Below are 16975 nucleotides of genomic sequence, written 5' to 3' on the forward strand. Positions count from 1 at the left end.
ACAGATCAGATGGTATATATGGGCTTACATTGAAAAAGAAGTGGGGCGCCTGGGTGGCTCAGTTGGTTAAGTGTCTGACCTCATCTCAGTTTATGATCTCCTGGTTAATGGGTTCGAGCCCCACATGGAGCTCTCTGCTGACAGCTCAGAACCTGGAGTCTGTTTTGGATTCTGTGTCTCCCTCTTTCCTTGCCCTTCCCCCGCTCACACTCTGTCTCTTTCTCAGAAAGATAAAAAACATTAAAAAAAATTAAATCTATCTTTTGACAATCAGCCTTATTTAACTAACCATTTCAGTTTTAGTTTTTACTGATGGTTATCACCTTTCTAGATAATGGGATGTGGCAATTTGAAGATTTATGAAGTTGAGGGGTGCCTGAGTGGCGATGTCGGCTAAGTGTCTGAGTCTTGGTTTCAGCTCAAGTCGTGACCTCTTGGTTCGTGGGTTCAAGCCCTATGTCCAGCTCTAGATGCGCTGACAGTGAAGAGCCTGCTTGGGATTCGCTCTCTGCCCTTCCCTTGCTTCCTCACTCAGGCTCTTTAAGAGAAAATAAATAAACTTTAAAAAAAAGGCTTCTAAAGTTAAGATAATGTATGCATGTTTAATACATTTACCCAACCCTCATGAAACTTTTTGCTCCCTTTCAAATCCTTCCACTTTTTTAGTGTCAATTCCTCCACTGAGAAACTGCAACCACTGTGTGTGTTTTCTTTTTTAAAAATTTTTTTTATTGTTTTTTAATTTATTTCTGAGAGAGAGAATGAAAGACAGCATGAGCAGGGGAGGGTCAGAGAGAGAGAGGAGACACAGAATCTGAAACAGACTCCAGGCTCTGAGCTGGCAGTCAGCACAGAGCCCGACGCGGGGCTCAAACCCACAAACTACGAGATCATGACCTGAGCCGAAGTCGGACGCTTAACCGTCTGAGCCACCCAGGCGCCCCGTCTGTGTTTTCTTAGAGAAAGCATCACTTGTCTCAGTTTTTAAGATGAGGACGTAGTTCTTCTGTCCTTCCACTTACATCTTTACCTCCATTAGCCTCCTAACTATTCTAAAATATGCTGCTGCTTTTGCATTGTCAAGGTTAGTAACATTTGTATTGCTTTGTAAGCATAAAGTTTCTTTCATTTACAGTTTGATTCTTAACTATAAATAAATATAATTTTTTTTGTTTTGTCTATTGTAATTATTACTTACTCCAAGCCGAATAATACTCTTTACTTCTTTACACACTGCGTGCTATGACACCCATGCTTCTGAATGGATAATATTCCTAGGGTAAATTTTAATTGGATTTCTTTTCTCTCCCCGCTCCCATCTTTCTCCCTTCTTCCTTTCTCCTCTTTCTTCACCCTTTTCTTCCTCCTTCTCGAGAACTCAGTTTCCCCACCCCATAATTCTCTTCATCATGTCCTCACTTTTCTCCAGTTTCTCAGTCATCTTTTTCACTCATTTTTAACTGAAGTCTTCTGCGAGCCATGTGTCTTCCTTTTCCAGCTTGATGATACCTACACTTGGCGCAGCAGATCCATTGAGTCCACCGTTCAGTGGTTCCAGTTTCTTTTTGTTCCTTGGTTTAGAGTTGTTTTATTGAAGTAAATTCACATAATGGCCTGAGAAAGTGTAATAGTCATTAGTGCTATATATACTATATGTTTTTCTCCCCTGCTTACACCACCCAACTTCCAGGCACACTGTAGGTTTGCATATTTCTGCTGCCTAAAAGTTAACTTGCTTTCAAGCTTAACTTTTCAGTGAAAATCCTCTTTTCCTGTCTGAGAGTCCCCAGAAATGTTCCAGATAGTGGCAGTTCTGTTAGTCTGGTTTCTGGGATTTTTTGACCTAGAACTCTCAATATGACTGCAGTGGACCTGTAACATGAGAGAGAAATACACCTTTATTGTTTTAAGCCTGGAAGATTTTTGAGTTTTGGTTTTTTTTTTGTTTTTTTTTTTGTTTTTTTTTTTTTTGCAGCATAACCTAATATATCCTGACTGACGTCAGAAGGATATGTGAGTTTAACTCCTAAAATATTTCAAATTATGTTATTTTCTGAATACTTGATAGTTAATTTGGAGAGATGTAAAATACTGTATTAAAAATACATTTCCCACAGAGAGCAAAACTAAAAGGCAACTAACTGATGGAATGAGAGAAAATATTTGCAAATGCCATATCAGATAAAGGATTGGTATCCAAAATCTATAAAGAACTTATCAAACTCAACACCAAAAAAACAAATAATCCCATGAAGAAATGGGCTAAAGACATGGACAGATACTTCTCTGGAGAAGACATCCAGAGGGCCAACAGACACATGAAATAATACTCCACATCACTAATCATCAGGGAAATATAAATCAAAACCACACTGAGACACCACCTCACACCCATCAGAGTGACTAAAGTCAACAAGTCAGGCAACAGATGCTGGCAAGGATGCAGAGAAAATAAATCCCTTGCACTGCTGGTGGGAATGCAAACTGGTGCAGCCACTCTGGAAAACAGTGTGGAGGTTCCTCAAAAAATTAAAAATAGAACTACCCTATGACCCAGCAATTGCACTGCTAGGTGTTTATCCAGAGGATACAGGTGTGCTGTTTCGAAGGGGCACATGCACCCCAATGTTTATACCAGCGCTATCAATAACAGCCAAAGTATGGAAACAGCCCAAATGACCATCAATAGATGAATGGATAAAGAAGGTGCAGTATATATACACAATGTAGTATTACTCAGCAATCAAAAAGAATGAAATCTTGCCATTTGCAAGATTTGGAACCAGAGGGTATTATGCTAAGTAAAGTTAGAGAAAGACAAAAATACATGACTTCACTCATATGAGGAACAGATGAGCATAAGGGAAGGGAAGCAAAAATAATATAAAAACAGGGAGGAGAGAAAAACAAGAGACTCTCAAGTATGGAGAGCAAACAGCGTTATTGGAGGAGTTGTGGGAGGGGGAATGGGCTAAATGGGTAAGGGGCATTAAGGAATCTACTCCTGAAATCATTGTTGCACCATGTGCTAACTAACTTGGATGTAAATTTTTAAAAAATTAATTTAAAAAAATACATTTACCTCAGGAATATAAAGACATTAAGCCTCTTGCATTTCTGCTAATGAGATGCTGATGGTAGTATAATTCCTATTTCTTTGCAGGGAATGAAAATTTTGCCCTTCTTAAATCTTGTAGTATCTTCTGTTTACTTCATTTAAAATTTCTTAGTAATGAATATTTTATGCATCCAGCTTGGCTCTCCATTGGCTCTTTCGTTTTGAGGATCACATACATGTCTGTGCTCTGGAAAACTTCATTGTATTGGTTTGCTAATTTGCTGCTATTTATTTTCTCAGTTTTTTTTTTTCTTTAGTTTATCTTACTTGGACCTCTACTAGTACTCACTTTATCTCATATGTCACATCTTTAATTTTATGTATACATTCTAGGAGATTTCTTTACATTATATTCCAACGTATCTTTTGTTTTCACCTATTTCCATCAATTTCAGCCACTATGTTTTTATCTTCTAAGAATGTCTCTCTCAGCTTAGTTCCCTCAGAAAGCTGCAGTGAAGGAAAGACTTGCATGTTAGTATTTTGTTTCTAGAACTGACTCCATGAAACAGGCCTGTGGGACAAGGAAGGTAACATAAGGAAAGAGGGAAAGCCAGTACCAGGGTGTGTTATCAACCTGGTCACTGCTGTGGAGAGTTGGTTTCTATCCTGCTGGAACCATTTCAAGTGATATGTAGAATGCTTCTTAGATTAATTAGGCCACCTAAAAAATAGTGGAGAAAGGAGAGACTGTATTATTGGCTCTTGTCTCCCATTTGTGAAGGTTGGGACATGGTGCTAATAACTCTCTTCTGTATTTGGATGCATGTGGTCAACATAGCTTCTCTAGATGTCCCACACAGTAACATCAGAGAAACTCGGGGGCAGAAAGCAAGATTGTTCAGGACAGCTGGCTAGTGTCTGGTTATCTCTTTAAGGAAGCTGGTTTGACAATTCAGTGGCTGAAGGAAGACGAGGATGGTTGCAGGGTAGAAAGGAGTGGAGAGGTGACATAGGGCAAAGTGAGTGATCAATATAGTCCACATTTTGCAATGTTTGTATCCCTTGGTGCCCTCTATTAAGTACAGTCAGTGACAGTTTTCAATATGGTGGCCAAGTTCAGTCCCCTATACCAAGGGGAATTAGTAGAAACAGGCTTTTGTCTTCCCTACTGCAGCTAGTCCTGAAGGAATAGTAAGTATTTATCATCTTTCTCCTCTGTTACAAATTACAAGTTTCTTGTTTCCTTCTCTCTGGACCAGCAGTTTGGCTGTTCGAAGCTATTAGTCTGATGGGATGGCATGAGCCAAGTTACCTTAGCCTTCTTGGATCATTATTGTATACCCTTTTTAAAATTTTTTTTAACTTTTTGTTTTCATTTAATATAATTTATTGTTAAATTGGCTTCTATACAACACCCAGTGGTCATCCCAACAAGTGCCCTCCTCAGTGCCCATCACCCACTTTTCCCTGCTCAGCCCTCAGTTTGTTCTCTCTATTTAAGAGTCTCTTACAGTTTCCCTCCATCTCTTTCTGTTTATAACTTTTTTCCCACTTCCCTTCCCCCATGGTCTTTTGTTAAGTTTCTCAAGATCCACATATGAGTGAAGCAGTGCTTTCAACAATAGTGAAAATACGGAAAGAGACTAAATTTCCATCAACTGATGAGTGGATAAAGAAGATGTGTTTTATATATACAATGGAATACTACTTGGCAATGAGAAAGAATGAAATCCAACCATTTGCAGCAACGTGGATGGAACTGGAGAGTATTATGCTAAGTGAAATATACTCTTAAGAGTTATCATTAGGCAATGAGTTCTACTGCTCTGAATTTTAGGGACTCCTCTACATCTCCTGGGTCTTGGAAAAATCCCTGTTTTTCCTACCATGTAACTGATCCTAATCAGGGTACTTGTCAAGGTTAGTTGCCACTAATAATAACTATTTTCTTTGCCCGTTGTCCCACTGATATGAGGAGTCCAAAATGACCAAGTCATAGCTTTCATTGAGTGGAAATCTTACTGTGTCCTCTGATAGAAATTTCTCTGCGACCCCACCCCCCAGAAATGGAACCCATAAGAATTGGAGGGATACAGGATTTTCAGGCTTGTTCCCCCCACCCTAAGCCTCAGGGTTTCATTCTTTTTCTGTCCAGACCCTGACTTTGGCATAGGAAGTCTGTTGAAGTTGTGATTTGTCTCCTTTGTAGTTCTGCTATCTTTGGATTTCTAAACCTGCTTTTCTGCTGCTTCAGAAGAAGAGTCTAAACACTCCCAAGGAGACCTTCTGAGTTTGACAGCATGTTTTGATTTGAAGTTTAATTAAACTAAGGCTGTCATTTTCTCTTTTTTTTTTGTCATTTTCTTTTTATAAAGCATTGAAAACTGTAAACAAAAGCCATTTTCACTCTATTCACTATGTAATTACCATTGTGCCCATACTGTCCATAAATCAGTACTTTACCATCCCCCAATTCTTTGCTCCCCTGTGTGAATCGTAGGTTGTGATTTTATTGAATTCTAAGAGTTACCACTATTGCACATGTCATCAGCAGTGAAATGGTTATTGCCAGTTATGAGTTAATTGTCCAATTCCCAAGTCTCATTTTGTGGGTCTGCTCTTAAAGCCAGTTCTGTTACAGACTATCTCAGTCTGTGTTCTCCTCAGAAAACAAAGCCTGAAATAAGGATCAGAATGCAGTAGTTTATTTTGAGAAATCCAAGGGTTACAGGAGTAGGGATCAGGGAAAGGTGAAACAGGAAAGTGCAGGGAGAGGAGGCAAGTACATATCAAGTTGATCATCACTGTGAACAGTTGGGACTTAATCCCACTGGGACCCAAGAGACCATGTAGAATATACTCACAAGTGACTACCTGAAGCATAGGCGAGCACTCCTGTTGAACATACTATGATTGTATACATGTGAGTGCTAGGTGAGTTTCTTCAGCAGTATGCAGTGGTGTCAAAGAAGTCATAGTGCAGGAAGTGAAAGATCTGTGCTATTAGGTTATAATTGCAGAAGCTCCTTGCCACAGCAAAAGCTGGAGGAAAAACATGGGCTGGAAGGTATTAGGTGGGACATAAGAGGTGTGAAATATAGGAGTCTTCCCTTTTTTCTCTTCTATATTACAGTGTATTATTTATATGCATGAAATATTTTTGACATCTACATTTGCTAATAAGTTAATCTTTCATTTTTTAAAATTATCCTTTTTCACTGCGTCTGTTTTTGGTGTGTGTGTGTGTGTGTGTGTGTGTATGCGCAGGTGCACATTGTGGCCTTACGCTGCCATTTTATTAGCTTTCCCAAATATTTGCTGATCTAAGGTTGGTCTATTCATATTTAAAAATGAGGCAATAGAATGACTCAGGGATCTCTCTGTGCCAGTGAAATGCTTGTTAACGGGCTGGTTTGGGGCTTTTTTTTTTTTTTTTTTAATTTGAGACTTTATAAAAAATTTTAATGTTTTTATTTTACTTCTGAGAGAGACAGTGTGAGCAGGGGAGGGTCAGAGAGAGAAAGGGAGACACAGAATCCGAAACAGGCTTCAAGCTCTGAGCTAGCTGTCAGCACAGAGCCTGACGCAGGGCTCAAACCCGCGAACGCGAGATCATGACCTGAGCCGAAGTCGGACGCTTAACCAACTGAGCCACCCAGGCGCCCCTCTGTTATTTTTTTAACAAAGGCATTAATTAAAGAACATTAATGTGTTACTTTTTTTTCTCTTTTGTACTTTACTATGTTTTTTACTCTCTAGTGGCTGGATTATATATTCCAAGTTTAATAAAAAATATTCATTGTTTCCTTTCTGGATACTATTATAAGTAGTTTCATCAGTGACTATCGCTGAAAGTAATTTTGTTGTATAGAAGAATGCTATAAAAATTCCTCCATATATCAAAAGTGCAAAGTATGCCTCCTTTCTGTCCAACTGTTTAAACATGTCTCTTGTCAGGAAGAAGAACTCTTAACTTGGTTTCTTTCTTCTCTTTGTGGTTCACTTTTTAAGTTGTGTTCAAAAAGCTTGATTACCAATATTGAAAGCCAAGCTTTGGAGACCTTTTTGCTATATCGAATGTTTTCTTATGCATGGACTTTAAAAATTGTTGCACACAATAGTTGGTTCTTTATGCCACCTGCAGTTTATTTTTCTATGTGATGTGAGGGGGGAAAAAGATTATATAAGTTTCTGTTTTGATATTCTCAGCATCCCAGGTATTAGTTGGAAATATCCAACTTGACAAGGTAAGGCCAAAATATGGGAGATTGTGTTACAGGAGGAGGGAAATCTAACATTATAATTCAGAGGGATTGGACTAAATCTTGCTGGGGTCACCTAGCATTCCTACCTGTCTTTTATTTTGTGTTTTACCATCCACTTATAAAGGGGTTGTTCAGTAAAGTGAGAAGAGTAATTCAGACATATTCAAGGCTTTGTGTGGAAATTATCTTTAGTCCTTTTAACCAGAGATTTTTTACTGGTTGCCCAGATTTCGGTAGGAAGCCAGTTAGAACCATTCAGATTCCTGTAACAAAAGGACATTTACAGGAAGGAGTATTTTGTACTTCATGAGGGTTGTGAACTGTAAACATAAAGGACTTGCTTTAAACACTGTGCTAAGAGACTTGACCAAACTTTAACTTCTCTTCCATCTGTACTTAAGTCATGGTTTGTGTCCTTTAAGAAATGGCCCTAGCTCCCTTATTTAAGGTTTTACTCAAGAAAATGTGATCCTGCCCAACAACAAAACATACATTGTCTAACCCAACTTGCCAGACCATTTTCAGTAATTTTCCACTTGCTCCTTTCTGTAATTTTCCATTTCCACATAGTCACCTCGACTCTTTTTAGTTCCCCTTTTTACTTCTCCATAGTCCCTTTTTGTTCCCTGTCAGCTCTCCCTTTAAAAACATCAGTTACCTTTGTCTTAGTTGGAGTTGAACTCAGTTTATACTGGACTCTTTTTCCCCTACTATAGATGGATGAATAAAATCTATCTTAACACCTTTAACAACTGTTCAGTTGTGTATTTCTTTGTCGGGGACACATATGTTCTATCTGATTGATTTTATTTATACAGTAGATGTTTCTGAAAATTCTTGGTAAAAACAATCAGGCTTCTCACTCTTAAATCACAGACTAAGGCTCTAGTGAAGTCCCCCCCCTTTTTTTTAATTAGAAAATTATATATGTCCTATTGAAATATAATTATTTGAGGATTTATACAATTAGAATTATAAGTTGAGCATAATTCATCTTTATAGGTACCACATCTTCTTTGATTTGATTAACAGAATTGAAGAATCTCATGACAAGTATTGAAGAAGTAGTTGTCAAAAAATACATAGAGTTATTTCCCCCTTAGGGTGGAATGGGTTAACACAGTATGTTTAGCCAAGAGGAAAATATTTGGTTATGGCACATGTCTTCTAACATATGGAGGAGAATCTGTCACAACCCTACTCCCTTCTTTTCTTTTCTTTTTTTTTTTTTAATATTTATTTTTGAGAGAGAGATAGAGACAGCATGAGCAGGGAAGGATGAGAGAGAGAGGGAGACACAGAATCCGAAACAGGCTCCAGGCTCTGAGCTAGCTGTCAGCACAGAGCCCAACACGGGACTCTAACCCATAAACCGTGAGATCATGACCTGAGCCGAAGTCGGATGCTCAACTGACTGAGCCACCCAGGGTCCCCTCTTTTCTTTTTTAAACTTTTGGCAACAAAACAAACAACACTTTATGACAAGGAAAGTAATGATTACCACATAGGCCCACAGGAACCCAATCACATCCAAAGAGTGGTACTGGAAACAGGTGAGGTTGTAAAATGCTGGCCATAGGTGCTTGGCTCCTTTGTGGCGTGTGACAAACTTAGTCCAGAAGACTGCTCTATCTAAAGTGTTTAGAAGCTGATCATGATGAGTGGTTGATAACCACACAGCATTCTCTTTATAGCTGAAGGAAAATCAAATAATTTATAGAACAAACTAGAGAAGTATGTGAATTTTCATGTGGAGGGTAATAATGAGTGCCACATAACGCTGGAATCTTACTTTACTTAGAGATGATTATAGAGATCTTAATGGGCTAGAATTTGTTGAATGTCTAGGATTTCAAGGTATGAAGAAAAGTTTGGTGAGGATAAGTATTTCTAGCTTAGAAAATGGAATGAGTTAAGTCCCAAAGGCAAGAAAAATGATTGAAATACATTTCTGCCTGCAAATTTTGAATGATCCAGTAAGGAGTTGTTAATAGATCTGTTGAGCAAGTTTCAAAATATTATCATAATCCAGAGATAGGATGTAAGTCCAAGATGAGGTTTAGGGACATGTCCAGGCAGAGCTGATCAGGAGCTGGTATTGACCTTATATCAGTGAAATTAGTGGTTAGAAGTGTGGAAGTGGATTATATTGGCTTGAATCCTGACTCTGACACGTGTGCTTTTTTTTTTTTTAATCATTTCTCGGTTTTTCATTTTTGAACAGATAGGAATAGTACCTTTCTTATCTGATTATTTTGAGGAATACATAATAACTGTTGGGTTTGACCTTATCATTTGGAGACTCTGTGTTTGCTGTTGTGGTTTTTCTTGTTGGTATTGTCATTTAGAATCTGGAGAGTGCAGGTGCCCCAGCACGGTTAAGCGTCCAACTTTGGCTGAGCTCCCAATCTCACAGTTTGTGAGTTCGAATCCCACGTCAGGCTCTGTGCTGACAACTCAGAGCCTGGAATCTGCTTTGGATTCTGTGTTTCCATCTCTCTCTCTCTGCCCCTCCTCTGCTCATGCTGTGTCTCTGTCTCTCTCAAAAATAAACAAACGTTAAAGCAAAAACTCTGGAGAGTGCTCAGCATTTCACTTGCAGGCTTTGCCAGTTTCATTGACTTCTACTGTTGAAATGATTATGAACTAACAGACAAGGAAGAAGGTTGAATAAAGAGAGCATACAAACTTTAAATCACAAAGTGCTATAACATGGCACTGTAGCAGAAGAGGGTAGATACTATCTGTCCCTGTCCTGTTTAAAAACCACACAAGGGTGCTGGGTTTTTTAAAGGAAGGAAGTAATCCTGAAGCATATTTGTAATACAATAGGCAAAGACTATAATGAAGAAGTTACTTAATCCGTACAAAGAACTTACCAGTACGATGTGTGCCATATCACAAACATTCAATATGTATCAGTAATTTTCTTTGTTTTTGGCCACAGCTTTAGCTTATTAAAACTTTAAAACTGTAGAAAGATATTTATATTAAAAAGATGTGCTTTTACGTAAAACAACCAAATGAAAGATACATTCCTTAAAAGAAATACGTGTTTCTCGTGCTTATTTAGAATGAAAAATAGTTGGACTAAATTAAAACTAGATAACATTGCTTTTATTTTTTTTATTTATTTATTTTTTTACAAATAGTTTATTGTCAAATTAGTTTCCACATAACACTCAGTGCTCATCCCCAAAGTGCCCTCCTCCATGCCCATNAGCTTCCCAGGCAACCCCTAGATAACATTGCTTTTAAAATGCATGTGTCCACTGTGATACTACAACCAATATATTCTCAAGCAAAATTTTATTTCTAAAGTTATTATGAAACCAAAAAGAATATGTATATGTAATATGATATTAATAATAATAGGAAAAGTGTAGCAAATGAATATATATCCTAAACATATTTGGAAGCCAAATATTTCTGGTCCAGAAAACTTGGCTTTTAAAAGAAATATTCCAGTATATCTCTTTCAAGTCAATTACTTTTTGATTTTACAGTTCTTCTACCAAATAAGACAAAAACAAGCATAAACAAAATTACTAAAATTTAACTAAATTTGTAAATAGTGTTCACATAATTTTTAATTGGGTAAATTTGAAAGTTCTAGTTACTTATCATTTATCAGTGGTGGAAATAAAATATTGGCATAGAAAATTTGGAAATTTTAATGGGAATTTGAGACTCATCATGTCGTGCTGGTTTACAGAAAATAAACTATTTTAGTGGAGTTGGTTCTCGTGCTGAAAGAAAATCATAATTGCAAATTAGTACTATAACAGTACTAACTTTTTTTTTCTGTTTGTTTACTTATTTTGGTATTTTTTTGCATTTCCACCTAGCTTAGGTAATGAAACTAGACTGGTCGGTTTCATTCCAGTTCCTGTAAATCTCAATTTTCCTTCCTGATTTTCTGACACTTGTGTATTGGTTCAGAGCCCTGCAGGGTATGTTGGAAAGCAGGCACACTCTGTCCCTCCTGTTTTTCCGAGCCTTGCAGATGGTGCCAGTTCTGTGATGTTTCCCCTTTTCCTTGTCTAGATGTCCAAACAGATTCTTCAGACAGAGGTGTTTGGAGGAACTGCCTTTGTGATTGTACACACCAGATTCTAAGCAAAGTGTGGTTGAAGATACAGACACTAGTCCCTGCTCCTTAGAAGGCTTCTGGGTACAGTCCCTCCAGTGTAGGGCATAGGGCCGGGGGTGTTGGTTGTTTTGATCTTTGGCTGTTTTATTTCTCCTTTCCTGTTTTTGTATTGTGGTTTGTTCTTTTGTTTTCTTTTGCTTTGTTTTTCATTTCTGGCCTAATCCTTGGGTTTAAAGTTCAAGGCTATAGGTAAGGGGCAGAGCGACAAGGCCAATACAAGTGGTACCTGTGGCAAGGAACCCAGCTGGCATTGTTATAGCAACATTCATGATTCTCTACTTCAACTCTGTTCTCCGTGCTTCCTCTTAACCTTTCTGTTAACCATTTCAGTGATTATTTTTATTGATATTTCAAAATTTCTCCACTATTCTTTTTTTAAATTTCTTAAACATTTATTTTTGAGAGAGAGAGAGAGAGTGCATGGGGGAGGGGCAGAGAAAGGGAGACCCAGAGTCAGAAGCAGGCTCCGGGCTCTGAGCTGTCAGTACAGAGCCTGATTTAGGGCTTGAACCCACGAACTGTGGGATCATGACCTGAGCTGAAGTTGGATGCTTAACTGACTGAGCCACCCAGGCATCCCAAAGTTTCTCCACTGTTCTTAAACCTATTATAAACTTTTCCCCTAAAACCATTGAAGAAAACTTACTGTGCCACTCAAAATGGGTTATTGACAGCTGTCTTCAAAACACTGAACACATCTTACTCATAATTATGTTCATGTCAGGACTCACTTTTGCCCACCTGATTTTCGTTTTAGCATCTCTCTAAAATACTATCTAGTAAAAAAAAAAAAATTCTACTCATGAAGGATCATTAATGGCTCACCTCAATGCCTTGAGCAAATCTGTACTTGACATTGTGTTCGAGTTCAGTCTAACAGCTGTTTTCTTGGCCACCTGTGAGCGAGGTTATCAGATTGATCCGCAGGCAAAGGAATGCACACCATAGGGATCTCATGATAGATCGCCTCATAGATGCCATTAGTTCCACCATGCGTTATAAAAGCTTTAGGTTTTGGGTGACCTAGGATTGAGTGAATTTTACTAAAATCATTATAAGTCTTTAAAATGAGAAATGAGCATTATAATGCACTGAATCTAGAGGCAGTGTTTTTTAGATAACAGATTATTAAATAAGCGAAATTGCATTTAAATTGACTTCAGAATTCAGAGCAGGAAGCATGTAAGTCTGCTGGAGAGGTAAATGAAGACTACATGAAAGAAGTGGTGTGTCACTTGAACTTCAAAAATGAATACAAGATTGGCAGGTGAATAAATTGGAAGAACATTTTGGATAAAAAGAAGCAACATGTGCAAAAAAGGGGTGCCATGTTAGAAACATTCTCTTAAAGTAGTAAAGTCACTGAGTCGGATATGAAGGACTTCAGGGCAGTCGGAAGGGTGGTGGTGGTGGTATTGGAACCAGAGGAAGGAAAATCTGCATTTAATCATGAATTGTGTTATTTAATGAAAAACATTGTAGATATTTTTTCCATTAGAAAGTGGACAATCACTCAATCACTGGCAATAAAAGCTGTTATTTTTCAATAGAATTTAAAATACCCCTAGAACTAGGAGAAAGGTATAAGGAGAGAATTTTTTATTAAAAAAAACAACTCTTGGTTTCATTGATCTGTTCCGCTGGGCTTTTTTTTTTTTTCTTTTTTTTTGGATTATAAATTGTTTATTTCTGGCCTGATCTTTATTATTTCTCTTCTGTTGGGTTTGAGGCACCTTTGCTGTTCTGCTCCTAGATCCCTTAGGTGTGCTGTTAGATTTTGTATTTGGGATAATTCTTGTTTCTTTTTTCTCTTTGATTTTTTATTCTTTTTTATTCCCCCTTCATAGTTTATTATCAAGTTGGTTTCCATATAACACCCAGTGCTCACCCAAGTGCCTTCCTCCATGCCCATCACCCCCTTTCCCCCCTCCTCCACTTCCATCAGCCCTCAGTTTGCTCTCAGCACTCAAGAGCCTCTCATGGTTTGCCTCCCTCCCTTTCCCCATTTTTCTTCTTCTCCTCCCCCATGGTCCTCCGTTAAGTTCCTCCTAATCCATCTCTACGTGCAAACATATGGTATCTGTCCTTTTCTGCCTGACTTAGTTCGCTCAGCATAACACCTCGAGTTCCATCCACGTTGCTACACATGGCCAGATTTCATTCTTTCTCATTGCCATGTAGTATTCCATTGCATAGATAAATCACATCTTCTTGATCCATTCGTCCGTTGATGGACACTTAGGCTCTTTCCATGATTTGGCTATTGTTGAGAGTGCTGCTATAAACATTGGGGTACATGTGCCCCTATGCATAAGCACTCTTGTATCCCTTGGGTAAATTCCTAGCAGTGCTATTGTTGGGTCATAGGGGAGTTCTAGTGTTACTTTTTTGAGGAACCTCCACCCTGTTTTCCAGAGGGGATGCACCAGTTTACATTCTCACCAACGGTGTAGGAGTGTGCCCGTATCTCCACATCCTCGCCAGCATCTAGAATTCTCTGATTTGCTCATTTTAGCCACTCTGACCAGCATGGGTTGGTATCTCAGTGTGGTTTTGATCTGCATTTCCCTGGTGATGAGGGATGCTGAGCATCGTTTCATGTGTCTGTTGGCCATCTGGATGTCCTCTTTGGAGAAGTGTCTGCTCATGTCTTCTGCCCATTTCTTCACTGAATTATTTGTTTTTCAGGTGTGGAGCTTAGTGAGTTCCTTATAGATTTTGGATATTAACCCTTTATCTGATACATCATTTGCAACTATCTTCTCCCATTCCATCAGTTGCCTATTAGTTTTATGGATTGCTTCCTTTGCCCTGCAGAAGCTTTTTATCTTGATGAGGTCCCAATAGTTCATTTTTGCTCTTGATTCCCTTGCCTTTGGAGATGTGTCAAGTAAGAAATTACTGTGGTTGAGGTCAAGGAGGCTATTTCCTGCTTTCTCCTTTAGGGTTTTGATGGTTTCCTGTCTCACATTCAGGTCCTTTATCTATTTTGAGTTTATTTTTGTGTATGGTGTGAGAAAGTGGTCCAATTTCATTCTTCTGCATGTTGCTGTCCAGTTTTCCCAGCACTATCTGTTAAAGAGGCTGTCTTTTTTCCATTGGATACTCTTTCCTGCTTTGTCAAAGATTCATTGGCCATACATTTGTGGCTCATTTCTGGATTCTCTATTCTATACCATTGGTCTATTGTCTGTTTTTGTGCCCATACCATACTGTCCTGATGATTATAGCTTTGTAGTAGAGGCTAACGTCTGGGACGGTGATGCCTCCCGTTNAGTTTTTTTATGCAATTCTGAATGAGATCAATTTTTTGATTTCTCTTTCTGTTGCTTCATTATTGGTATATAAAAATGCAACTGANGTCAAACCCATCTGGCCCAGCGTTTGTTCAGGTCCATGTTTCTTTAGTGATTTTCTGTCTAGTTGATCTATCCATTGCTGTATGTGGAGTATTAAAGTCCCTTGCTATTAGCACAATCTTATCCATAAGATTGTTTCTGTTTGTGATTGTTTTATGTATTTGGGTGCTTCCATATTTGGTGCGTAGTCATTTATAATTGTTAACTCTTCCTGATGGATAGACCCTTTATATATTCTCTTCTTTATCCCTTGTTACTGCCTTTACTTTAAAGTCCAGTTTGTCTGATGTAGCTACTCCAGCTTTCTTTTAACTTCCAGTAGCATAATAGATATTTCTCCATCCTGTTACTTTTAATCTGAAGGTGTCCTCAGGTCTAAAATTAGTCTCTTGTAGACAGTACATAGATGGGTTTTTTTTTTTTATCCATGCTGCTACCCTGTGTCTTTTGATTGGAACATTTAGTCCATTTACATTCAGAATTATTGTTGAAAAATATGGGTTTAGAGTCATTGTGTTCTTTGTAGGATTTATGCTTGTGGTGGTGTCTTTGGTACTTTGTATTGCTTGCAACATTTCCCTCATAGAATCTCCCTTAGGATTTCTTATAGGGCTGGTTTAGTGGTGATGAATTCTTCAATTTTTGTTTTTTTGGGAAGACCTTTGTCTCTCCTTGTATTTGCTGGATAGAGGATTCTTGGCTGCATATTTTTTCTGTTCATCACATTGAAGATTTCCTGCCATTCCTTTCTAGCCTGCCAAATTTCAGTCGATAGGTCTGTAACTACTCTGATAGGGCTCCCTTTGTATGTTAGGGCCCTTTTATCCCTAGCTGCTTTCAGAATTCTCTCTTTGTCCTTATATTTTGCCAGTTTCACTATGATATGTCGTGCAGAAGATCGATTCAAGTTACATCTGAGGGGAGTTCTCTGTACCTCTTGGATTTCAATGTCTGTTTCCTTCCCCAGATTGGGGGAGTTCTCTGCTACAATTTGTTCATGACCCCTTCAGGGCCTTTCCCTCTCTCTTACTCTTCTTGAATTCCTATGATACGGATATTGTCCCATTTGATTGTATCATCCAGCTCTGGAACTCTCTTTTTGTTGATCCTGGATCAGTTTATCTCTCTTTTTCTCTGCTTCCTCTTTTTCTATAATCGTGTCTTCTAATTCTCCTATTCTCCTTTCTGCCCCTTCAATCCGTGCATTGGATGCCTCTATTTCATTATGCATCTCATTTATAGCATTTTTTAAATTTATCACAGCTGTTTTTAAGCTTCATAGTCTTTGTAGCAGTAGCTTCTCTGATGTCTTCCATGCCTTTTTCAAGCCCAGCGATTAATGTTAGGACTATTGTTCTAAATTCTTGTTCAGTTATGTTGCTTAGATCTGTTTTGAGCAGTTCTTTAGCTGTCATTTCTTCATGGAATTTATTTAGAGGAGAATTCTTCCATTTCATCATTTTGGATAGCTTTCTGTCTCTTGTTAGTTTTTAAAGTTTGTTATGTGCTCTCCACCTGCAAGTACTGTTATATTAAAGAAGGCTCATTGCCTTTCCAGAGCCTGTCCATTCAGGAAGTGTTCTTTGAATGGTTTCTCTTGGTCTCTCTTGTTGAGACTTTGGTTATTTTATTTCCCTACTTAGAGTGGTATTTGGGACTCTCCACCATGTGTACTTTGGCTTGTTTCTTGATTAGCCCTGGAAAGAAAACAGACAGACAAACACCTAGGGAGCAAAGGCACACAAACGCACAGACAAATCCAACAAACAAGCAAACTGAAAGGGAAGAAGAAAAAGAAATAAGACCAAAAAAAAAAAAAAAAAANGAGAGACTAAGAGGTTTAAATCAGAGAGAGAAAGAGGAGAATATGGTAGGAGGCGAGGAGAAAGAAACGAAGGAAATGTTACTAAGAGAAACTATATAGTCTGATTATTCCAGAGAGAGAGAAAGATAGAAAGGCAGTGGTGCAGGTATAGAATACACATCTAGAGAATGGATTAAATGTGATTGTTTAAGGAAACCAGTGACCAGAGTCCTCAGTCCAGCAGAGGGGATGGGTACAAATGAGACAAGGGAAAATATATCTGAATAGAAAGAATTGATCTAGAATTAATCATGGCAGTGCATCCATGTGTGT

At 38.3% G+C, this 16975-nt stretch overlaps 1 protein-coding gene across 1 annotated transcript in view; it reads right to left on the reverse strand.

Moving 5' to 3' along the window:
- Positions 1-1456: 1456 nt before the first annotated feature.
- Positions 1457-16975, reverse strand: part of LOC144220482 (UDP-glucuronosyltransferase 2B4-like) — a 23817-nt gene continuing 8298 nt past the window's right edge. Inside the window, 4 exon segments of the mRNA XM_077750723.1 lie at positions 1457-1571; positions 8742-9023; positions 12287-12374; positions 12377-12539. Coding sequence (XP_077606849.1) covers positions 1457-1571; positions 8742-9023; positions 12287-12374; positions 12377-12539 — 648 coding nt within the window.

This window comes from Crocuta crocuta, unplaced genomic scaffold (genome assembly GCF_008692635.1).
Source record: "Crocuta crocuta isolate KB4526 unplaced genomic scaffold, BGI_CrCroc_1.0 scaffold1, whole genome shotgun sequence".
Taxonomy (NCBI): Eukaryota; Metazoa; Chordata; class Mammalia; order Carnivora; family Hyaenidae; genus Crocuta; species Crocuta crocuta.